Consider the following 25,311-nt stretch of genomic DNA (forward strand, 5'->3'; position numbering starts at 1 on the left):
CTTAGCTGTAGAGGGCGCAGCGTCACTGGCCCTCATGTGGGATCCGAACCGGGGCCCTGCTGCTCAGAGCTGGTGTCCCAAGCCAACTCCTAACCAACACGCCACTTGGCCGGCCCCGCCAGCAAAATTTTTTAACTTAGGTAAACTAGACAAAGCCCTTAAAAGACACAAGCTACCAAGCTCACTCCATAAGAAATAGATATCCTGAGTAGCCCTATTTCCATTAAGCTGAATTTCCAGTAAAAACCATTCCCATAAAGAACACTCCAGGCTTACCTGATTTCATTGTGAATTCTATCACACATTTGAAGGAGAAATAATACCAATTCTACACAAATTTTTCAGAACACTTTCCAACTGACTCTGTCAGGCCCGGCATCACCTTGATACCAAAACCACACAAAGACATATTACACAATATTACAAAAAACAAACACACAAACAAACAAAAAACAATACTGCTCATGAACACACATGAAAAAACACTTAACAAAAGTTTAGCAAATATCAAGCAATATATAAAAAGAATAACACGTCATGACTGAGAGGGTTTCTCTCAGGAATGAAAGGTTATTTAGCATTCAAAAATCAATAAATATGATTCACCGTATCGAAATAAGGAGGGGAAAGTGTGGAATCACTTTAATAGATGCAGAAAAAGCATTTCACAAAATTCAACAACCATTCAGGAAAAAACGCACTCAGCAAATTAGGAAAAAAGGGAACATCCTCAACTTGATAAGGAACATCTAAAATAACTCACCACTAACATCAAACATAATGCTGGAAGACTGACTGTTTTTCTCCTAAGATCAGGAACAATGCAAGGATGCTACTCATGCACTCTTACTGAATACTGTACTGGGAGCTCTAACCAGTGCAATAAGGAAGAAAAGGGAAAAAATGAAAACACATACATTGGAAAAGAAGGAAAAAAGCATTTGACTGCATGACCCCCTTAGTCATGACATAATTGCACGTTGCCAGATTAGATTCCTCTCTTTTTAGTGGAGCTATCTCAAGCATACAGAACAGTTCAGAGAATACAAAGAACCACGTCTGTCATCTTGACCAAGATGTCAATCTTCTACTTTAGATCTTTACTTTTTAAAAATTGTTTTTAGAGTTTCAGAAGATGGTGGCAGTGGCAGTACAGTGTTTGAATCCTTTTAAATCTCTCTCTGAACCCCATACAAAAAAATTAACTAGAGCAACTAGGCGAGCAAAACCCTAACCCCAGGATGACAGCCACAACAAAACGAGGTAACAAGATAAGCCCACAAAACTGAAAATATAAGCGGGTAGGACTGACATGGACAGAATGCCTGGTATCAGCATGGACCATCTGCCAAACCTGAAACTCCCAGAAGAACCAACATGGACTCACTAGAAAGCTCAAAAGGCCAATTTCAGAATAGCAGCTGAAACCATGGGGAGTTCTGCACACTTTAATCCTTAAAAATTCTCCACTCTAACCGTCCCAAACTATCCTTCAGAACAAGTCTCACACTAAGAAATCTGTAGAAATCAGAACCCAAACTGAGTACCACAGATTATCAGAAATTAAAACAAAAGTCCAGATAAAAGCAAGAGAGGGGAGGGGCCGGCCGAGTGGCTCAGTTGGTTAAGAGTGCGAGCTCTGAACAACAGGGTTGCCGGTTTGATTCCCACAAGGACCAGTGAGCTGTGCCTGAGCTGAGCTGCCAACAGGTGGCAGGATGGCTCAGCTGTTGAGAACACGTGTTCCTAACAATAAGGTTGCCAGTTCAACTCCCACATGGGATGGTGGGCTGCACCCCCCGCAACTAAGATTGAACACAGCGCCTTGAGCCGAGAGGCAGTGGCCGATGGGCGACTGGATGGCAACTGGACTTGGAGCTGAGCTAGCTGCACCCTCCACAATGAAGACTGAAGGATAACAACTTGGCTGTGGCCCTTCCCCAATTCCCCAATAAAAAAAAAAAATCTTAAAAACAAAACCAAAAACCCCTTAGACTGAATTTTAATTGGAATACTTACAATGCCAATGTACCAAAATAGAATACAAAGGTAGCATATAGCATAAAGGTCTGACAATTAAGTTTGAAAATTCATTGTAACGGTGTTGCTAACCTTTTTTGGTATCAGAGGGATTATTCATTATGAATTTGTACCAACTGGACAAGCAGTTAACCAAGGTTACTGTTTGGAAGTGCTGAAAAGGCTGCGTGAAAAAGTCAGACGACGTGAACTTTTCGCCAACAATTCATGGCTCTTGCATCACGACAATGCACCAGCTCACACGGCGCTGTCTGTGAGCGAGTTTTTAGCCAGTAAACAAATAACTGTATTGGAACACCCTCCCTACTCACCTGATCTGGCCCCCAGTGACTTCTTTCTTTCTCCGAAGATAAATGAAATATTGAAAGGAAGACATGTTGATGACATTCAGGACATCAAGGGTAACATGACCTCAGCTCTGATGGCCATTCCAGAAAAAGAGTTCCAAAATTGCTTTGAAGAGTGGACTAGGCACTTGCGTTGGTGCAAGGCTTCCAAAGGGGAGTACTTCGAAGGTGACCATAGTGATATTCAGCAATGAGGTATGTAGCACTTTTTCTAGGATGAGTTCGCAAACTTAATTGACTGATCTCATATAATTCACAAGGTAATACGGATTTCCTAATTCTGTCCACTAAAGGCCTAGAAAGAATGGCTAACCCGGTAGTAACGTGCATCCCTAGCACCCAGACTAAAATTCCATTTCCCACAAAAAGAATTCAGGCTTCTTAGAGAAATGGCTGATTCCAGATCTGGGGCAGATAATGTACAAGATGAACCCAGAAGTCATCTCCTCGTGGGTGATGGCTTGGAAGCTATCAGGCTTTAGGCTCAGGAAAGGCTCCCACTGGTCAAAGATGGGACAATGGGAATACCAAAAAAGAGAATCGCAATGTTTTGAAACACATTAAATGTATTTAACTCTATGAGTTCAAAATAATACTAAAAAACAATAATAATAATCGGTCGCCTTAGAAGGATGATAGAAAAGCAACTTGTATTTTGAAAAAGGTGCCCTTTCCTATATAAACTGTACCACTGTGCAACCAAGAAGGGTTGAGGGAAAGGTTCTTTCTACCGTATTTTACCAAGTATAATGCATACATTTTTGCCCAAATTTGTGAGGGAAAAATAAGGATGCACATTATACATGGGTAGTACTAATTCCGTATCCATATAAATGTTTTTAATTCTTTTATTTATGCTTATGAATTAAAAGTGTAACTCTAGAAATCAACAGCAATATCCGTATGCAAAATAATACCCTGGAATACGATCATCAGCTTTGTTGAACTTACGACAAACTTGCTACTATGAAGAGTTCTTGGCCTTCTATGATGTGTAAATATCATAAATTTGTTGCCGGTACATACAATTTTTTGTACTTTGTGTCTATTCTTGTGTTTTGTAATTATTTGTTACATAAAATTTCTTGTACCATAATGTGTTAAAAACTAAATGCTAAAATTCCTTTATAATACAAAAAACAAGTACCTAAATGTAAACAAATAAAAATTTGAATTACAAAATTAAAATGAAAGATTTTTTCCCCTGAAAGTTTGGGCCCAAAATGTGGGTGCACATTATATACGGCAAAATATGGTCTGTGTGCATGTAGAGAGCTGACTTTCAACAGATCAACAAGGAAGTTGCTCTGCCAAGAACCAAACCCCAACACAAAAGCAGGTCATCCACAAATGGTTTAGCGCCAGGTTCCCCAGAATTTGCATTGAGTGACAGGACCTCCTTTCTGGTCACACCCCATTTCCCAGAGAAGTTTCTCTTTACACCCCGGAGATGGAAATGAAATCAGGAATAAGCAAAATTCAGATGGTAGCAAACTCCACTGGTCAAAAACCCATTGTCTTTAAAGTACAAGGAGAAAAAAGAGAGAGATGGAGGGGTAACTTGTAGCTTTAAAAAGGCTGTTCCCAACACTGTTCCAATTTCCCAATAAAATCTTTAAAAAAAAAAAAAAAGGCTTAAGAGATGTTAAGTCAAAACAAACAAAAGCTAACCCAAAATATTGAGGGATGACCTTTTAGGTGATGAAACTATAAAGAAAAGCAAGGCAGTGAAGGATTCCTGTGTAAGTCCAGATGGCGATGCTTCACCTGGGCACTGATTATAATGGACTCAAATTAGAATCGCTCATAAATTATATGTCACCTGTTCTATGCTATCTATATATGTTATACTTTACAACAAAGGTTAAAATTGGTTTTAAAATTTTTATTTTTTAGAAATAAACTATTAGATACAAATAAAAATATTTAGATTTCTTCCTTTCTTTTTTTGGTGTGGCATTATTAAAACAAAATTTCCTTTCTCTCTGATTAGAAGACAATATGCAAGTAAATACATTACATTATTCTTTTATTATCTAATTCTCATGAAATATCACTGGAATCCACTAAGAATCCATGTGAAAGCATGAAAACCTTATTGACTACCATTTGACTTAAGGATGGAGGTTTGAGCTCGTCAATTAAATGCTATTCTTAATGCTCTCTAGACATTAATGATAGATCACGCTGGTGAATGTCAGTTGACTTCTAAGAATACCAGGGGATGGACAGGTAAACTGCAAACACCAGGTGATGTCATGGAAGCCAGTACCTTACACTGATGGGTCAGAAGCTGACTATCGAGCTAGAACCTACAGCAGGGATGGATCCAGGGCTCAGTACATGGCAGGACTTGATGCTCAAGTGACCCTCAGTCACTTGCAAAGGTCACCTTTCTTTGCTCACATTCACCCACCCAACATTTCTCCTCTGGCTTGCTTTTGGAATTTATGTTTCTCATTCATCTGTGAGCAGCAGTGAGGAATAATGGGTAAGAAATGTTGGCTTGGCTGAAATGAGTTCAGGCACAATTGACGTGTTACTCCACAAGCATTATTTTTGATTAGTTCAATTCACAAAGGGTCTGATAAGCCACATGAAAAGTCACCTGCCTGAGAAATAACAGTCTCACTGGCTCATAAAATGGAGCCCTCCACATTCAAGATACGTCCAGGTTTAGGCCTCTTTTTTCACTATAGCTAAAACATTAATTTTCAAAAAACTCTAATCTATGTATCACACAATAGTGTGTGCCCATCTATTTCCCATGTCAGGAAACTTCTTCTGGAAAATGACAGAATACGGACAGAGTCAGGAAGTACTCACTCATGTTCAGGGCTGCCATCCCTCCTTGGGGGGCTGCTGGGTAGACATTCGGCACATTCGCGGTCATGAAGTCTGCAATCTGCTGCAGCGCCAGCAGGCCTGTGGGGTTCTTGCCCTTCTTGAATTGCTCCTGTATCATTGATTCCAATTCTTCACAGAAAGCCTAATAAGGCAAATTCAAACAGTAAGACCCCCTTTCTTTTCTGTAGAAGGCAGGGGTAACTTTCACAGAGACTGATCTTTTCTTTGTTTTCATCCAGTGCTAGAAAAGCAAATGGATGTTCTCATACACTGCTACTTGAAGCATAAATTGGCACATTCTTTCTGGAAAGTAACAATATAAAAGCTTAACAACTTCAACAGGAATTCTGTTCTTAGGAATCTTTTCCAATGAAATAATCAGCGATGTGCTCAAAGATTTATTCATAAGGATGTTCATTCCAGCAGTACTGATAAAAGGGAAAACAGGTTAACAGTCTGCATTTTAAGCAGCAGAGGGCTGATGAAATACACGACCCGTCTGACAATGGAATTCTATGCACACATTTAACAGGAGAGGCCAAAAAAATTTAAATGACATAAAATTGCTCTTGATATATATTTGAGTTAAAAGGTTATAAAGCAATACAATCAGTTTTTATAAGAGTAGTAAATACTTATGTAAACATTGAAAAAGGCTACAAGTAAATACATCAAAGTGTTCACTATAATTCTCTTAGTGACAGAATGATTAGGGATTTTCACGTTCTACTTTATGCTTCTCAGTATTTTCTTCATAATTCGCTTTTTGAAATTACTGTTTTAAAGTTGAAAAGGGAACCCCAAAACATTTGTCCTTCATCAAATAATCCTAAATTAGGCAGAAAGGTTAAGTTGGGTTATGATTTTAACATAAAGTCACTACTGAACAATACATATAATTTAGTTTCCCCAAACTGTATTAAAATGATTTTTCACATACCCTATAAATAAACCTTTTCAAATAATTATAAGTAATACGAGCTTGCTGATTATCCAGATCTGATTATAAGCACCAAGGGCTTCTGGATGGTTCTGTATTAACCTTGTTTCTAGTTTCTCACTGCTTGAGCTGAAAAGGTACACTGCCAGTGACAGCCTACGTGTACCTATCACATGAGGGAAGCGAGCAACAGCAAGCGTAAAGGTGTTAGTTTGACAATATAAAGGAATGTCAAGGAGCCTGTCGCCCCTATTACGTGACATAAAGTTATAGGTCGTGTTTTGTGCTAATCAGGGAGGAGGGAAAAACTGACGGGGACTTTGAGGGCAGGAATAAATGAAGTAAACCACCAGACATGGTTTGGGGCCATCTGCTGGCAATGCAGAATGCACTGATATGGATGGATATGCACAGCTACAGAGACAGACAGACAGCCCCTCCTATACACCAGAGTGCTGGCACAGGGAGCACAACAGCTGAATTCAACAAGCTCCCTGCCCTCGTGGGCCCTCCATCTGAAAAGTCAACCCATGCCAATGGCTTGCAAATCTACACACAAAATCTATGGGGAGCTCAATTCCACACACACCATAACATGTACCACATACTCACACTGCACTGTAATTCAGCACACACATACCTCAACACACAGAATACCAGGCACTGACTCTATACAGATGGGAAAGATGGTCCCTGTTCTCCAGGAGCTTAAGCTTACTAAGGACAACACAAACAGGAAAAAAATGACGGTACAAGGGGCCCTCTGTATCAACGGCATTTCAGATGACCTGTACGTGCATTAAGGAGCTGAGCTTAGCAGTGACAGTGAGGGCCTGCAGCCACCCATCTGGATCCCAGGGTTTGGCTCCAGCTAGCAGTCACCGGCCAATGACCCTGCATGCCTCCTTGGTCCTAATTCCCAACGGTTCAGCTTCCACACACTCACCTCCCAACTTCCTGGCCGCCTCTCCTCCAATGACCCTGACATCCAATTCACCTCGGCCTCCCAAATCCACGGTCACACCCTAGACCTGCTCATTCCGAATAACTGCGCCCCTCTTCGATCTCAGAGCCAAGCATGTGCTCTCCAAACATCCCCTCCTGCCGTCCAGCTCACCCTTTCTTCCACCCATCTGCCGTGACCCTAACAACCGTTCACCGTCCCTTACCTTCTGGGTGTCCTGACCTCCCTCACCCAGCTTAGACCCTTGGTTGAACATTATAATCATTCCTCTGCTTACATCTTCAACTCTACCATTTAACCTGGCAAAACCCCAGCTCTGGGTAACTCCAACTCCTCACCCCTCCTACTCATGCTGCTGAAAGTGGCTGGAGGCAAAAACAAGACCACGCTGTGTTGGCTCATGGTGAATTCGTGCCCACTGACCTGGGTGTGCCCTTCGCGGGGCCCAGCAACTATGGTTGACTTTCCTTGCCCAGACCCTCACCCACTCCGTGCCTTCTCTCCATCCTTCTCCAAAGTCCTGCACGATCCCTGAGCCCATTCTCGGCAGGTGACTTCATGTGCTGTTTGTTGTACTGAGAACAGAGTCAGTGTGAACAAAACCTTCCCAAGTTCCCCTCGCATCTATCCACTATCAGCATCAGTGCCCACAGGGCGGGCCTTCCCACTGCTCACCATGGGTGAACTATCCATGCTCCAAAAACCAAGAAACCCACAGCAGGTACATCACTGTTAGCAAGGCCCAGGCCACAGCAGTCTTTGCACTCACGTTCTCGCCCTGCTCGCGGAGCCCGCCCACACTGCATTAGGTCAGTAACTGTGATCCAAACAACCTGTGGGTAGGGACTTGACCATCTTGGCATCCCCGACCCCTAGCACAGTGTCTGACGCACACGGGTGCTGTAAGTTTAGTTCCTTCCCTCTATCCCTCGTGATTCTCACTTAGTTTCTTGTTGCTTTTATGCAGGAGTACTGCTCAAGTCCAAAGTATAGATGCTATCCTGATTCTTCTTCTCACCTCTTCCTCCCCACCCATCAGCAAGTCCTGTTTCTCCCACATTCAACATAAAACTCTCTCCACCTCTACTAGTGGTGCCCTGACCCAGGCCCCCATCACCTCTTGTTAGAAGACGGCTCTCTCTGGCCCCACCCACTTGCTCTCTCTATACCAAACCCAGACCGAGTTCTTCAACAACTCAGTTGTGTCATTCCTCTCTGCAGTCCTGCAGTGACTCCCTACTGTACTCTGGATGCAAAACAAGCTCCTGATCTGAGCTTACCCAGCCTTCCAGGACCTGCTCCGCCTCCTCACGAACCTCACTGCACCTCCCTCCTGCCGCCTCCTCATCTCAAACCCACCGCTGCTTTTGGACTCTTCCCGCCCATCAAACTCACCCCTATCCTAGGAATTGCACGTTAGCTTCTCCCTCAACCTGGACTACTCCGTCCCATCCCTGCACAGCCGCCCACCCCTCCCCATCACCCAGTCAGATGCAGTCTTCCTTCCTCAGAGAGGTCTAACCACATCATTCTCAGTCCAATCACCCAACTGTTTCCTACACCGCGCTTCTCTTTGTTGTCAGTTGTTTATGTCCTCTGACTAAAATGCAAAGTCTGAGACTTGACCTGGGTGCTGACATAGGTGTTACACATATGTCAAAATTTATCAAGCTGTACACTTAAGATCTGTGTACTTTACTGTATGTTATACCTCAGTAATATGTGAGTAGTAACAACTAAACAAATAAAATCTCTTCGAGTTAGAGGCCTTGAATATCTCGTTTGCTAAATCCTCAGTTTCTAGGAGAGAATAAACATTTAAAAAATTCACTGAATAACCTCCAAACGACACCCCAAAATATTAAGGGAATACAGTAAGAACAGACTAGAAGGATGAATGAAGCACACACAAGGGCAGCAGCATCAACAGGAGAAAACATAAAGACAGCACTCCTTCACCGAGAGGGGCAAACAGAAGACACTTAGTTGTGGTTCAAATGCTGATCAACCAATAAATCAGGTACGGCTGAGGCCTACTACGTGCCCAGCACCAAGCTAGGTATTTTGGAGGAAATAGTAAGTTTTAAAAGGTCCCAGTAAATACTCTCTGGAGAAGCCGTGAGGGAGTAAAAACAAATAAACACCCCCCCCCTTTATGATAGATACTGAGAACTTGAACTAAACTGAATTCTTCCAACAGCGATACACATGTGTATGAAGCACTGGTGTCCTGTGTTAAGATAAACTGACTGACACATACGACAGAGCACCAGAGCTGAAGTGCTGGAAGGAGAAAGAGCTCCTCAGAGAGGAAGCTGCTCTTACGGGACTTTGCAGAATCATGGACACCCTCTTTTTTTGCTCCATCATGTTGAAGTCCTGGCGAAGGTCTGGTGCCATGTTCCTCTCTCGCAGGTATTCTGGACTGTTCTCATCCACCCTGTCGAAGTACCTCTCTTTGTGAGGGGCTGTGGTTGGGGGTGGTGAGGTCACCACTGCGGCCCGAGTATCACCATTCATGGCACAATCTTTCTAGGCTCCTACAGAATCAAAATAAAAGAAAGTATTGTTTTTGAATCAATGTCCAATAGCATTTCACAATGAGCACGTCAGCATAATAAATACAATTTTCCGCGTGAGGACACTCTGACTAACCAGTTGGGACCGTGACCTGTGAGGCTTCTTTGTGGCCACTGAGGCACATGGCTAACCAGCCCTCTCCTGCTCTTCCACTACCCAATGGCATAGCTCATCCTTGTTGCCATTCTTCTTCAGCAGACAAGGAGAGCAAGCTAATGAAGCTATTATGTCCTCTGACACACTGAGAATGACCCAGGTATTAAACATCAGACCACAAGATAAGTTTAGTCATGATACTGTCCCACCCCAACAGGATCTCCTAATAGCACAGTTTGTTTCTGGAGAAATAGGATTTATGATATTTTTCCGAAAGAGTTATCAGTAGTGATTTTGCAAAGCATTCCTCAAGCAGATCAATGGAGAAGCTGCTCACACATCTGTGTTCGGGCAAATGGGAAAGGCCCCTCATCAACACCACCTTGTGATTAAAAGAAAACAGCAGGTGCCCCAGGCTGTGAACAACCTAAAAAATGCCTAAGGGGTTAACATGGCTACTTCCTTTTTAATCCGTGTCTTTTGTGAAATGTTGTTCAAACATACTAAATTATGTTCACTTTTAACTACTGAATCTCTAAGCAGCACCTTCAGTAATCATACAAAAAGTTCAATTTTGGTTCTGTTCCTATACAGCAGTGGCTGCAGTTTAACAATCTAAACGCAGTATTTACTGAGTATCTACTGTGTTCAGGCACAAATGAATCAGATGTGGCCCTCACTTCGGGGAAGCTGGACTCCGTGTACCGGGGAGACAGACACGGGGCAAGGTGGAGGTGCTGACTGGGACGCGAGTCTTCAGACTGGCCGGCACAGGAATACAGACTGAAGAGGGGAAGCAGAAGTAGAAGCAGCAACAGGGAACAGTTCCCAGCATACACTGGTCATGTAAAGGAAATGTTTTTGAATATACGTATTAAGATCAAGAAGGAAAGGATAAAGAGACAAAATGAGAAACATTCTCCGAAGCCCCAGGCAGAGCGTTTTCATGGAGACTGAGTGAACAACAGGTCCTCAGGCCACAGAGTCAGGTAAGCAGGCAAAGATTTATTCAAAGGTGGATTAAATTAGCAACTAGTAACTAGTGCCCCTTCCTTACACTAGACACAAAATGGCATTCCAAATGGAACACAGATCAAAATGCAACAGTAAAAACTATAAAATTCTTAGGAGAAAACAGAGGAGTAAACCTATGAGAACTTGATTAAGCACCAAAAAGGATAAGCAACAAAAAAAAGATAAACTGTACTTCCTCAAAAGTAAAATAATTTGTGCTTCAAAGGATACATAACAAAGTGAACAGACAACCCACAGACAGGGAGAAAATATTTGCAAATCATATATCTGAGACGTGATTTACATCCACAATATATAATGAGCTCTTACAGCTTAATAATGAAAATAACAATAAAAAACTGAAAACCATCCAGTGACGGCAGTGGATGTCACAAGGAGCACAGGACTTCCCAGGTAAGCCTTGCGTAAGGTCCCGATCCCCCAAATCATGAGATATGAGTAATAATGATATTAAGCTGTGAATTCCTAACATGGTCCGCTCTGCTGAAATAGGTAACTAAAATAATAATTCAATGGTGATAGGGGAGGAGAATGGTAGCACCCCAACAGTACTCTAGCCATTGTTCTTTACTTGTGTTTGAGCCTCTCGCCTCCCTGTGGTCAACATGCTCTTGTCTCCCTCACTTTATAGATGAGGGAAGCTAGGTACTACTAGGAGGAAGCTGCGGGCAGTTCCAGGCCGTCTGGCTGCAGGGCTTTGGTTCTTAACCTCTGGGCCATATTGTAAGTGAAGATGATGACATGGGGACATAGTGTCTCTAAAGGGACGACAAAGGATGGAATCAAGGGCACAGGTGCAAAGACTGGCCTTGAACAGGAGACCTAATCTTGGGAATCTGGGGCTGGCACCGTTAGCTTTTCAATGTGCATATAAATCCACTGGGAATCATGTTAAGATATAAATTCAGATTCAGTAGGTGTGGGTGGGGCCTGAGATTCTGCATGCCTCATGAGCTTCCAGTGATATCCGTGCCACTGAACTTGGACCACGGTGAACACCAAGGCTTTAAAGAATATTTTGTTTACACAAAAAATATTTTGTGGTACAAACAGCCTAAGAATCTGTTGAAGAAAACTTTTCTTCAAGAAAAGGATCAATTTGGATATTTCTCTTTTAAACTGGAAGATATGATAGAAATAACAGCATGTTTAAAGTGACGCCATTTCAAGGACTTAAAGTATGAAAATAACAGAGGACTAAAAGTCAGTGCAGTAAATAACGCAATAGCCTAAGTGCACTCTTTAAAATGTACTGTTCTCTAAACGTTTCCTTTAAAATACTTAGTTTAACCTGTTTACTTAAACCTAGTTTGTTCTAAAAGATCGATCCAAAGAACAAATGCTGCCTGACATTTCTTCATTAGATGTAAATGAAGCTGAACATCCTGAGCCAATGAGAAAAATGTTCTACATTCAGTGTTAAAAAAAGACAAAAGGATATAAACCATAGTATTATGGTTTCCCTATTACTAAATAAGTCCCAATTTTAATCCATTTTTGTCAGTAAATAAGGACACAAGAGCATTTCACAGGCAACTATAGCTGCTTCCTGGTTCCCAGGGCTGACTAAAAGAAAAGAATCTTTGTAAAACCAACACGTAAAGATAAGGCAGAGATAACTCACTTTTTATTACAAATTGCCATGTGAATTGGTAAGAAAAAGACTGCAGACAAGCATGCATCCCATTCCTTCAAAAAGGAAGTCTATAAATTTAAGTCAAAGTATACATATTCTGAGCCCAATAATCAAGAATAAACATAATTCCACTTTTAAAGTACAAAACCTCTATTCGGTTTGTTGTGAGCTATGGCTTCAGGTTTCATTAAGTTAATTTTTAAGAGTGTGTTAAGACAGCAAATTTTTTTTTAAAGATCTCCACAAAGAAGTTATTATTTAATCCAAATTTTTTTTAAATGGAAAAATACAGATGTAAAAAAATTCCGACAACATGTAGAGTAACTTAAAATATTTAAAAAGTAGGATCAATGTCCAATACACGGATGGTTGTAACATAAATATTAAAATCTCAATACAATATTATAAAACTGAAGATTCTTTAGTATAACATACATGAGAGGTTATAACATGTTTAAGTGAAAAACTATAAAATTTCCTCTTCTGTAATCTTATCGATATTATAATCACAGACAAGATAGCATCAAGGCCAACAAGCTGTATTCAAGTTGACTAAAAATTCCAGAGAGGCACTGATTAATGTTCCTCTATCTCAATAATCTATAAAGCTGCTAGAATTTGATCTGTGTAAAAGGTTAAGATGTCACGAATCTCAGTATGTGGATAACCTGCATCAGTGAAATCTCTGGGAACAATACTTTCAAGCAAGCAAGATATACACCCACAGAACCCACAAAAGTCTGATGAACCATGCAAACAAGACTGGCCTGCCCGTGTGATACCTCAGTCACCTGCCTTTCCCCATCACGACAGCTCACCTCCTGAACACGCAACAGCCTCCTAATAAGTTGCTCTACATCCAGACTCCTAACCATCCCCACATCAATCTAGTCTCCATAGCTAGGCCAGAGAGCACTGCAAAAGCTTGTCACTCACTCCCCTGCTTAAAACCTGACAGCTAATTGGAGGACCTTAGCTGGATGCTGACTCAAAAAACTGTAAAATAAAAATCCAAAAACGACATTTGAAACACTTGGCAATTAGAACACTAAATGGGCTTGGATGGCATCAAGAAACTACTGCTAAAAATTTTAGGTGTGAGGGCCGGCCGAGTGGCTCGTTGGTTAAGAGTTGACTTGGGAGCGTGAGTGCTGAGAAGCAGCGCCGCCAGTTTGGATCCCACATGGGCCAGTGGCGTTGCGCCCTCTATAGCTAAAATGGTGAACAACAGCTTGACCTGAATCTGGGCTGCCGTGAGTTGCCGGCAACGGTGTAGGCTGCAGTGGGGCTGCAGTGGGCTGCCATGAGCTACTGTGAGTGGCCGTCAATGGCTGGTGACCAATCTACCTCAGCCGGGAAGAGCACAATGGTCATAATACCAACATGGGCCAGTGAAGCGACGTCCTCCACAACTAGACTAAAGAAAAAAAGCAACTTGTGTGTTCCTCTTTCTCCATTCCCCAACACTGTTCCTTCCCCCAACTCCCCAATAAAAATCTTAAAAAAAATAAAATAAAATAATTTTAGGTGTGATATTATTATGGTCATATTAGATACTTACATAAATATTTGTGTATGAAATAACAGGACATCTGGAATTTGCCTAAAACATATATGGTGTGCAGAGGAAGAGTCAGGTTACATAAAAGAAACAAGACTGGCCAAGAGTTAATAATAGTTGAAGCTGGATGAAGGATGCAACATACACTACTCTAGGTTGTATGTGTCTGAAAAGCTCCCCAATTTTCCATGCTCTTAGAATAAAGTACCTCCAGACTTTACATATGCTGGTCTCTGCCTGCCTTCGGGCAAACACATTTCAGCACGTTCCTCCAGACAGGTATTCCTGATATAGGGATGAAAGGGTATTTTAAGATTAATATCCCTTTTCTAATGTCCCAGAAGACACCACTCTGCCTAGTGTCATTTATTGACCTGGAAATAACAAAGGGTACCCTAGAATAGTCTTTCTTAGCAAAGATATTCATTCCAGCCCCAGGGTGATTCATCCTCACTAATGTGTAACTAAACCGAGGATCAGAAACCAGACCAATTTTTGCTTCTCTGAGATACCTAATGAGCTAATTCCAAAGCTTTCAGGCAGATTCCATTATTTCTTAGCATTTCCCTTCTGGCACAGACATCCTGCTAATGGCTAACTATTCCAACCACTCACATGATGTACTTCCAAATCCCTAAAGGCAGAACGCTCAAACCAAAGACTAAAACAAAAAGGCGGCCTCTGGGTAAAGCACCTTCTAGAAGACCAAAGGGTCTGGTCAGCTGCTAAGTGTTCTCAGAACAGACCTCTGGAAGCAGAATGACTGCCAGGTGGTAATGCATTATTGCTCCATGGAAAATAAATCAGGAGGGTTCAGATATACTCGTGCGGTAATAAAAGTGACACTCAACTCCGGGCAGCCTTTGGCACTGTCAACAGGAGAACAGGAAGCGGTGACCTCGCAGTATCTTCCTCCATTTCTACTCACTCCAGGTGCTTACTGTGTATATCTCCACTAGAGCTACCTTCCACATGTGTGCAAGGCACCAGAGACAAAAAGGTACAAAATGACAAACAAATAAAAGGTACTCTATTAAATACTCTTGGTGCCATGACCGAAATCTACTTACATATCAGCAGGGAGAAAGTATCCAGTGGTGGGAGATAGAAAGAGCAGACAAAGGGTGTTATGGGTTGACCTGTGTGTCCCCAAATTCACGTTGAAGGCCTAAGCCCAGTATCTCACAGCATAACCTTATTTGGAAATAGGGTCTTTGCACATGGAATTAGTTAAGATGAGGTCATACTGCAGCAGGCTGGGCCCCTAATCCAACATGACTGGTGTCATTAGAAGGGAAAATTTGGACACAGGCACGAATATCAGCTGAGGTGATGCATTTATGAGTCATGGAACGCCAAAGACTGCCAGCAAATCACCAGCAGCTAAGGGAAAGACTTGGAGCAGATTCTCCCTCACAGCCCCAGAAGGAACCAACTCTGCCCACACCTTGATCTTGCACTTCTAGCCTCCAGGCTGAGAGACAATGCATTTCTGCTGTTTAAGCCCCCAATTTGTGGTACTCTATCCAGGCAGCCCTGGGGAATATGGAAAGCTTCACAGAAGAGATGCTTTCAGAGCTAAGCAGGAGCTTCCACGTGGCTTGGGGCAGGGGGCAGTCACCTGGTGAATGGACACGTACTGCGCTTCAAAGACAGCAGCACAGGAGTGAGTGGGCCCTGTCCCCTCCCTTCACACTGAGTGCCTGGCACACAGCTCAAGGAGTCTTTAGTGAACTCACTGAACAACTCTCTTCCAAACCTTTCAGCCCCACTCATTCTCAAGACCCAGCTCAAAGATTTCCTGCTCTGTGAAGCCTTCCCAAGGCCCTGGACCTCCTGGTCCAACATATTTATTCTCACCTCTTCTAAGCTATTTTCAGACAGGACCAAAATATCTGAGTAAATGCTTGCTTCTCTACCAGCCTATGGGACCGTGAGGAAGAGGGGCACTTCATCTCTAACTCGTTTGGTAAGCAAGCCCTGGTAGGGGGCTTTGCTCCCGAAGTCGGATATCTGCTGCAAGGTGCGCCCTAGCTAACTTGTGTGCGAGGGCTCCAGGAGGTTTGGTCCAGAATGAAACCGCACCATTTGTTTTAAGAAACAAAGCGCAGGCCGGCCGAGTGGCGCGATGGTTAAGAACTCGCTTGGGATGCCAGAGGGCCCCGGTTCGGATCCCACATATGAGGGCCAGTGACGCTGCCCTCCACAGCTAAGATGCTGAACAACAGCTCGACCTGGAGCTGGGCTGCCGTGGGTCGCCGGCGACGGCGTAGGCTGCAGTCCCTGTGGCAGTGGGTTGCCATGGGCTACCGTATGTAGCCAGCAGCCAGCGTGAGCGGCCAGCAGCCGCCGTGAGTGGCCGTCCAGAAGCCGGCGACTGATCTGCCTCGCCAGAGAAGAGCGCAATGATGGTGCCAACTTGGGCCAGTGGGGCGGCGTCCTCCACAACTAGATTGAAGAACAAGACGACAGCAACTTGTCTGTTCCCCTTCCCCCAATTCCCCAGCGCTGTTCCCATTCCCCCAATTCCCAATAAAAAATATCTTTAAAAAAAAAAAAAGAAACAAAGCGCAACGCAGGAGAAGGCGGACTCACCAAAAAGTGTAAGTGAGGTGACGGACGTGCTAATAATTAACCTGATGTGGGGTCACTTCACAATATGGATACATATCAGAGCACCATGTCCATGTCAACTATATTACCATTTTATTGTCATCTGCACCTCAGTAAAGCTAGAAAAAAGCTAAAAAAATGGATCTGGAAAGAGAGACAAGATTTTTAAAATTTTATTTTTCAAGTACAATTGATGTACAATATTTTATTAGTTTCAGGTATACAGTGCAGTGGTTAGACATTTACATACCTAACCAAGTGATCCCCCGGATGAGTCTAGTCCCCACCTGTCACCATACATAGTTATCACAATATTACTGACTATATTCCCTATGCTGTACTTTACATCCCTGTGATGAATTTATAACTGGCAATTTGTACCAATTAAACCCCTTCCCCTTTTTCATCCATCCCTCAACCCCCCCCTCCTATCTGTTTGTCTCTGTATCTAAGAGTGTGTTTCTGTTTTTTGTTTTATTTTGTAGATTCCACATATAAGTGAGACCATATGATGTTTATCTTTCTGTCTGAAGAGTGACAAGATTTTAAACAGGCTTGGAGGAGCCGACACGTACAACTAAGCCTTGGCGAAGGACTGGGAAGAGTGCTGCAGACAGCCCACACCCTCTCTGGCGCCTCAGCTGGGGAAGCAGGAGACATGGATGCTGGAACCAGACACTCCTTACTAACTATCAGAAACCTATGGTTCCGAAAGGAGTGCTGTGCCAGCCAACAAAAGAGCAATCCCTCATGTCTCCTGGCAGGAGGGAGTCAACGCTGGAGCCCTCTCCCAAACACAAGGGAACACAACCACCACGAGCTATAAGCCTCCCTGCTTATAGTACTAGCCCAGTTCTCTACTTCTCCAAAAGGACAGACACCCACCTCACGTGTAAGACTCTTCTTTGCAGTTTCCGGCTGACTGAGGGTGCTCTGCTTGGGACACAAAGCTCAGTACAAGCCTTTAATTACTCTGATCGGATCATTTCTATTTCTGTGTCTCCAGATGTTCTCTTGCAGATGAAACTGCTCAAAGTCCCCTTTAAAACAAGCACTGTTAATACTATATGGTAAGTAAAAATCTAAAACTCATTTTTACATGTACAAACTCATTTTTTCCTGCAGATAAGGAAACTGAGGCACAAAGAAGTGAAGCAGCCAGTAGTGGGGGTGCTGAGATCTGGACTCAGGCTGTCTGCTCCAGAGCACCAGCCCTGAACTCCAGCACACACCGCCTGTCACCATCGTACATCCCAGCAAGCTCAAATTTGAAAAGAAAGCAAAAATAAGAAGGAAAATGGAATCACAGCTAGACTTCCAGCCTTGTCACCCACACTCGGACTTCTGATTAAGATCTGTGGGTCCTCTTGCTTCCTCTCTACTTTGTGCCGAATGGTTAGCTAACAGGTTCCCAGGCTAACTTTCCAGGTTTTATGGAGTTTCTACATTCAGTTACATACCTGCTGCTGTGTTTCTTTTAATTACGGCATTTAGTCAGTTCTCTGTGCTACTATTACAGAGATAGCAGTCACCTGCTTATAGCTATGGAGCCCCAAGTGGACAAGAATTTGAAATGAACACTATTATTTGAAGACTGCATTCTTAAGTGTTTCTTGTCACAGTTTTCTTGTACGGATGAGAGGACTCTCTAGGCCAAGGATGAGCAGTGGGCAATGGACAGGTCATCGAGCAAGGGACCAGAGGTTAGTGCCACTCATTTAGTGCACTGGACAACCTCAACACGTGTGAAGTCCTCACCTATAAAGTGAAAATACCTCCCTAACCTAATGATCAAATGAGAGCATGGTGGGGGGAGAATGAGAAAATAGGACAGAGGCATAATAATCATCTCTGTGACTCCCAATCTCCCCACCAATTTTTTCCCAAATGCAGCTGAGAAGAATGCGACTAGAAAATGCAAGGGACCCGGAAGAGTGACCAGCGCAGGAAGTTTGTAAGGACAGTGCTACAAGCCACTGCAGAGCACCATGTTTCCACACAGACTGATCGTTCACGAAAACAACCCTGCAAGAGTCCCCATCTGCAAATAAAGAGCTGACTTCCGGTTCCTGAAGCCTCACAACAAATAACCCAAGACCACTCATTCCAAACGCCAAGTTCATCCATTGACTGCTGCACAGCAAGTCACAGCGTGGACGCTGGCCCAGAGCAGGCAGGCACACAGCCTCTTGTCTCACTCAGCACTGCCTTCCCACCACTTAGCATGGAACAGGCCACAATAAACATGTCTAAATGGATGAACGAAGAAATGCAAAATCATTCTCCATTACTGATGACACAAAATTTGCTTTCATCCACAAAAATTATATTTAAATGACAACCAGTACTTTCAGATGGCACATGAGCAAATACTAATCAGTATATCTTAAATACGTGCTTTCAAGAGGAAATCCCACGAGGAAATGACAATTCTGATTTCAGAACAGGAATCTGGGAGAAGTAATTTTATCTCAGGCATCTTGCAGTTTAACCAATCACCACCACACCAAGGACCGGTCTCCACTACAGTTGCTGTACTGATTCGTATATTCTGAGCCACAGGCCCAGAACAACTCCAGGTAGAGAAAAAAGCACACGCCGACTTTCTCCTCTTACAGTGTCAACCGCTTTCTCTACTTTTGCTCTTTCGTGATATTGTTTGCTGTCCTTCAATTACTACACTATTTTTAACTATATTTTTGCTGAAGTAATGTAATCTTTCAAAAGTTACTGTTTCACTGAAACAAAACTTATACCAAATTTCATTTTCCCAAATTCTATTAGGGTGGCTTACTAAGTAAGTGTTTGAGTTGGATTTCTGTTTATTTTTCTGGAGGGAGGAGAAAGATGGGGAAGTTTGACAGTGTTGTAAGTAGGGAAGATTAAAATACTGCCCACAAAAGCAAACCGGCAGTTTTTCAAAATTTAATGGTAAGTAAATGTCCCTTTTTATGAAGTGGTTGGTTTCTGTGGAAGACAAATGATACAGGGAACTGAGACAAGACCACTGTTGAGTGTCTAAGAAATAGATATTCTGAACACACAAAGGGTGAAATAGGGGCTACTGTGTTAACTCTGAGACTTCTGAAAACGGTGCCAGGTTTTCCTCTTTAGAGCTAGGCAGGAAGTACTTAACATCACAAGAATAAGCCAAAGTAAAACTCTGCCAAAGGTACAGTCTCTGAAAAGTAATTATTCCAGCTGACTAAGACTAAAAACCCTATTTGTGCTATCAAGTAATTATGAGCAATTTTTTAGATGGTCTAGTTTTCACAAAAATAAGAATAGTGTCAAGTGAAAAAAGGCAAGATACAGAGGTATTTATGGTACCTTTTTTGGGGAAAGGAGGGATAAGAAAAATATTTATATTTGCTTGCATTTGCATAAAGAAATGCAGGAAGCATAAACAAGAAACTTAAAACGGTAGTCTACGTGTAAGGAGTGAGGGATCTGGGTGGATGAAGGAAACAGACGGCCAAGCAGTCTTTACTGTTCATCCATATACATATATTTTAGGTTAATTGATAAAAGAAAAATTGGAAAAGAAAACACCATCAAAAACATAAATGAAATACTAAGCCTCACTGAAGGTATCAAATGAACCGAGCACATAGTATATCGTCTTTCTAGTAGCATGATGATATCAAACATTTGTTGGAAGTACTGTACTTAATATCTATTTGGTAGGGTACTTTAGTTGGGTGACCCTATCCTGATTTTACAAGTGATAAAATAAAATGTAGAGTCTAGAGGCTGTTCTTACCCTGACATAGAGAAAGTCTGTTAACCAAACTCCCGAGGTGAGTTGAGAATGTATAGGGTTAAAGGAGCCTCAGGCCAACGACTCTGTTCCTATCAGGACCATTGAGTGAGCACTTCTCTAAATCAGTGCTGCTGACTACAACAGCATTTCTTTAGATCCATGCTGGCTCCACTCCACAGCCAGTACTCCATCAGGCTGAAAGCACTGGAGCCCCGCCCTCTAAGCACAAAAGGGCGTTTCACTCTGTAAGAAACCAGAGGCACACACACCTCCCTTCCGCTGTCCGGAATGACAGGCATGGTTTACTGCCCAAGAACACGGCACTTACCACACTGGCCTTGAAGTCTACAGCCACTGGGGGAACATAGCCCATCTCACTCACTGGGGGGGCAGACCAGGTGTCACCCATTTCTGTAGTCTAATGGCATTTTACACTGCAGTCTGGTGCACACCAGGTGCTTGATAAAAGCGCGCTGAACTGAAGGGTTAGTAGAAAGTTGGCCTTAGAGCCATTCTGACTCAATGTTGTAAAGGTCTCTGTCATAGTTTAAACATGACCCCTTCATTTTAAAAGTAGGAGAACTGAAGCTCAGAGAAGGGAGGAGATGGCCACGGACACATGGGAGTCACAGAGAAGAGCGGCAGCCTGGTGCGTGTCTGGAGTCAGATCACGGCCAAGTCCGAGGTCCACCGCGCTGCTTGTTAGCTGTGTGATCCTGGACAAGCTGCCTAATTTCTCTCACTTTCCTAATTTATAAACGAGGCGTGGTAAGGACAACCTGAGGGTCATCGTAAGAACCAGAAGTGTTGCTTGGAGAGTTTGATCGGCAGACAGGAGACACACATTAGGGGTGACTATGGTTACTGGACAAACCTAGGACCAAAGTGTCCTGGCCAGGCCCATAAGACATGCCACAGCACCAAACTGCTTGTGCTCACATGGTTTTTATTGTTGGTGACAAATAACTGAAATTTTCTGATCTGTCACAACCACAAGTGGTTTCAAAAAGATGATAAAAAAATAGTTTCTCGGGCCGGCCGAGTGGTGCGATGGTTAAGAACTGGCTTGGGACGCCAGAGGGCCCCGGTTCGGATCCCACATATGAGGGCCAGTGACACTGCCCTCTACAGCTAAGATGCTGAACAACAGCTCAACCTGGAGCTGGGCTGCCTTGAGTCGCCAGCGACGGCGTAGGTTGCAGCCCCTGTGGCAGTGGGTGGCCATGGGCTACTGTGTGTAGCCAGCAGCCAGCGTGAGCAGCCAGCAGCCAGCGTGAGCAGCCGTCCAGAAGCCGGCGACTGCTCTGCCTTGCCCAGAGCACAATGATGGTGCCAACTTGGGCCAGTGAAGCAATGTCCTCCACAACTAGACTGAAGAACAAAACGACAGCAACTTGTCTGTTCCCCTTCGTCCAATTCCCCAGAGCTGTTCCCATCCCTCCAATTCCCCAATAAAAAAAAGTTTCTCATATATAATTTATTTCTAATGATCACCACCACTTTCCTATGTTAATATCCAAATCACTTCTGAAGTCTTTAAAAAGTCTGACTGCTATCTGAAGGGGAAAATTATGAAAGTCTTAATAACCAGAAATTTAAAAAAAAAAATGGCCCAGAGAAAGTCCAAGATAGCAGACTAGGGCGGGAAAAATGACTCAACACAAATTTAGACAAAGGAAAATTATGCCTCAAATTGCATGTATTTATTAGTTTTTACTTAATAGAAATGGTGCCATTTCAACACACATTGTACCACTGAGGTAGAGAGGAGAATCCAAACTCTAGAAGGCTCTGCATTCAGGCCATGGAAAGAAGTGACAGATCCCATGCAACTTTCAAATGCAACTGAGGCAGAAACCATTATTATCCCTGACTCCATATTCATCCATCCATCAAATATGTACGAGCACCTGCAATGAGGTTAACAGGGGCCAGGCACTGTTCTTCCACCTGGCGCTGCGGGGAGACATCGAGGCACAAAACACAGATTTCTGCCATCAGGGAATTTATACTGGAGCAGAGGGGCCTGGCAGGGACAGGATCAGCCAACCGCACTGTATGTTAAAAGGCACTAAGTGATATGGGTGGAGGATGGGAGGACTGGAAGGTGGGGAGAGAGGACTGGTGGCATCACGGGTGGTGAGGGTGTCAGCACTCCAGGCAGAGGAACAGCTAGGGCTAAGGCTGGAGTGAGGATGGGCCTTTGTTTGGGAGCAGGACAGGGGGGCAAACCCAGTCTGTTTGTCACATTTAAGCATTGAAGTATTTATATTTCATCTATATTTTGGTAAGTAAGCAAACAAAAACACAAAGAGGTCCACTCAAACTTAACTAGTCCAAAACAGAACTTTAAATCCTCCCTGGGTCTTGGCTCCCTGTTTCTACTCTTAAACACTTACAATTCATTCTCCACAGAAAAGCAATCAAATCATGTACCCCTGCTTCCTGCCCATCACTGGCTTCCCACGGTCCCTACAATAAGTCTGAACTCTTTACCACAGCCAGCAGGGACCTCCCAGTTTGGCCCACAAACATCCTTCAGAGGTGTCGCCCCTTCTGTCGCAAGCACATCCAGCTCCTTTCCGCCCCAGTCTTAGGCTGCTCTTCTCTCTGCCCAGAACAAACTTATTCCAGCTACTCAGTGCCTGACTCGTCAGTCGGGTGTCCGGTCAAGTTTCACCTCCAAATTTTGAGATTAGCTTCCCTGACTACCTTATGCACAGTGGCCCCCACTCCCTGCTCTCTCTAATCGCCCTGGGTGTTTTGCGTTTTCTTTCCCTTCAAGGCATTTGTCACCACTTGTAGAAAACAGACTCTGGAGTCAGGTGCTTGAGCTCAAATTCCTGCTCAGCCACTTACTGGCTCTGTAAGCTTGGGTAATTAACTTCTCTGGTCTCAGCTTCCACATCTGAAATCATGAGGCTAATGGCAGTACCACCTCATATAGTTAACGCATGTAAATGCTCAGAACAAGTGTCTGACACACTGACCAGTGTCAGTTACTGGCATTACTGTTAAGAAATCCATGGTCTGTCTCCCCTATTGGAATGTAACCCCCACGAGGGTAGACTTGTCTGTAGACTTGTCTGTCTCGTTCACTGCTGTATTCACAGGGCTAACTCTTCAGAGGCCCTCAGTAAGCATGTACTGAGGAACAAATACACATCCAGGTCTAACACTCTGGACTGGCAATGCTACTCGAAGTTTGACTCCAGAGGCATCTGACTGTAAGAAAAGCCTTTACTTTATTCAATCACAACTGACGTATGACTGAGGGGGCTCTGGGAATACAAGCAGCTCACAACACAGACTCCAAATCTCAGTCTATCACTCACAAGGAAGCTACAGACTGTAAATGGACAATCTCTATATCAAACTGGGTTTTGTGTTTTGAGTTACCTGGTTTTATGTTTCTAAGAATTACGTCAATTCCAAAGTTGGAATACAAAGCAAAAGCAGCTGCGTCTCTGGCTGACTGGATTTGGAGACCAAAGTAAGTGTAACTCTGAGAGACAGGGAAATAAGAAAAGGAGAGTTCTAGCCCTCGCCTGTAAGTGTGCATGGTACTGCAGGAAGACCCAGTGATGAGTAAGTCAGGAAGCGCAGGGTGACCAGACACCTGTGAGTATAGAACATTCTATGTAGATTTGATAAGGAAAAAATAAACCACTCTGCAATCCAACTAAATATATTAGAAGGGACTGTTTAAGAACACTAACCTAAGATACGAATGTTTGTCCTGAAAATAATATGGATCAATATCAGGGGCGTGGTTTAATAGTTCCAAAACAGTAGGATAGAAAAGCATTTAGTCATAAAAATGATCTTATGAGGAATGTGTAGGACATAGCCAATACTCTGAGTTGTTAAAACAGCATACACAAAACTGGATGGCGACCTGGAGCGAGGCGAATACACAGCAGAGACAGAGGCCAACATGACTGCACAGGGCTTTGCCAACCCCCCTTCACTCTGCAGCCTGGAGTATCTGTTGGCCGAAGTAAGAACAGGTTGTTTACTTGATTATTTCTGAGTGGTCGCAACAGCTCTGTTCTCCCTGTCATCTGCCTGACATCAAGCTCCTAGGGAGGCCAGCAGATGGTAAGGAAGCATGCGAGTGGGCGGTGGCTGTAGGGTCCTTCAGCTGCTCAAAGGCAGTGATTATGAATGGGAAGGGGGAAGTCTGTGGGGTCAGCAGCATTCAAAGCCCAGCCCAGCTACTTGTAGGAACATGCCCTGGGCAAGCTATTTGTACCACAGTATTGTCATCGCTAAAGGGGACAATAACAATATCTGCCTTACAACATTGCTGAAGAGTGGGCAAGCTATGCTTGATATGACTTCTGTGCAATGAAGGCCTGCTCACTGTTAGCGTTAGCATGACAGCTGGTACCTGAAATGCCTGGAATGTAACAGAACATACCTAACACTGAACAGATTCATCTTTGGTTAAAATTCCCTGGGATTATTTTACTTACCCAAATGAATGTCAATAGTTCTCAAATATAAACCCCATTTTTAAAAAAGTACTAAACTTTTTGGAATTGATGGAAACCCTATAATTTTTGTATCCACCATTTGTTTAAAATTAAAAACAATATGGCTAAACCCAGAGTTATCTAACGTATGTATATGACAGATGCTTTAAAAGCCTTACAATTATGAGGCTATAGATTAAAATTTTATTTATTTATTATTATTATTTTTTTAAAGATTTTTATTGGGGAATTGGGGGAAGAGGAACAGACAAGTTGCTATCCTTTTGTTCTTCAGTCTAGTTGTGGAGGACATTGCTTCATTGGCCCAAGTTGGCACCATCATTGCGCTCTTCCCAGGTGAGGCAGATCAGTCGCCGGCTTCTGGATGGCCACTTACGGCGGCTGCTGGCC

General features: G+C 43.3%; 1 protein-coding gene across 12 annotated transcripts in view; it reads right to left on the reverse strand.

Annotated features, from left to right (window-relative positions):
- ADD1 (adducin 1) overlaps window positions 1-25,311 on the reverse strand; it is an 82,912-nt gene that overhangs the window by 36,457 nt on the left and 21,144 nt on the right. For 9 of the 12 annotated variants that reach the window (XM_019657960.1, XM_019657966.1, XM_019657967.1 and 6 more), the window contains exons 2-3: window positions 9,464-9,678; window positions 5,214-5,376 (exon numbers count right to left, since the gene is read on the reverse strand). In XM_019657960.1, the coding sequence (XP_019513505.1) occupies window positions 5,214-5,376; window positions 9,464-9,658 (358 nt within the window). In that variant the 5' untranslated portion in view covers window positions 9,659-9,678. Of the gene's footprint in view, window positions 1-5,213; window positions 5,377-9,463; window positions 9,679-14,254; window positions 14,279-16,641; window positions 16,772-17,544; window positions 17,630-25,311 lie in introns of those variants that run through there. The other 3 variants (XM_019657961.1, XM_019657963.1, XM_019657962.1) reach the window with 3 other exon arrangements.

This window comes from Hipposideros armiger, unplaced genomic scaffold (assembly GCF_001890085.2).
Source record: "Hipposideros armiger isolate ML-2016 unplaced genomic scaffold, ASM189008v1 scaffold_282, whole genome shotgun sequence".
NCBI lineage: Eukaryota > Metazoa > Chordata > Mammalia > Chiroptera > Hipposideridae > Hipposideros > Hipposideros armiger.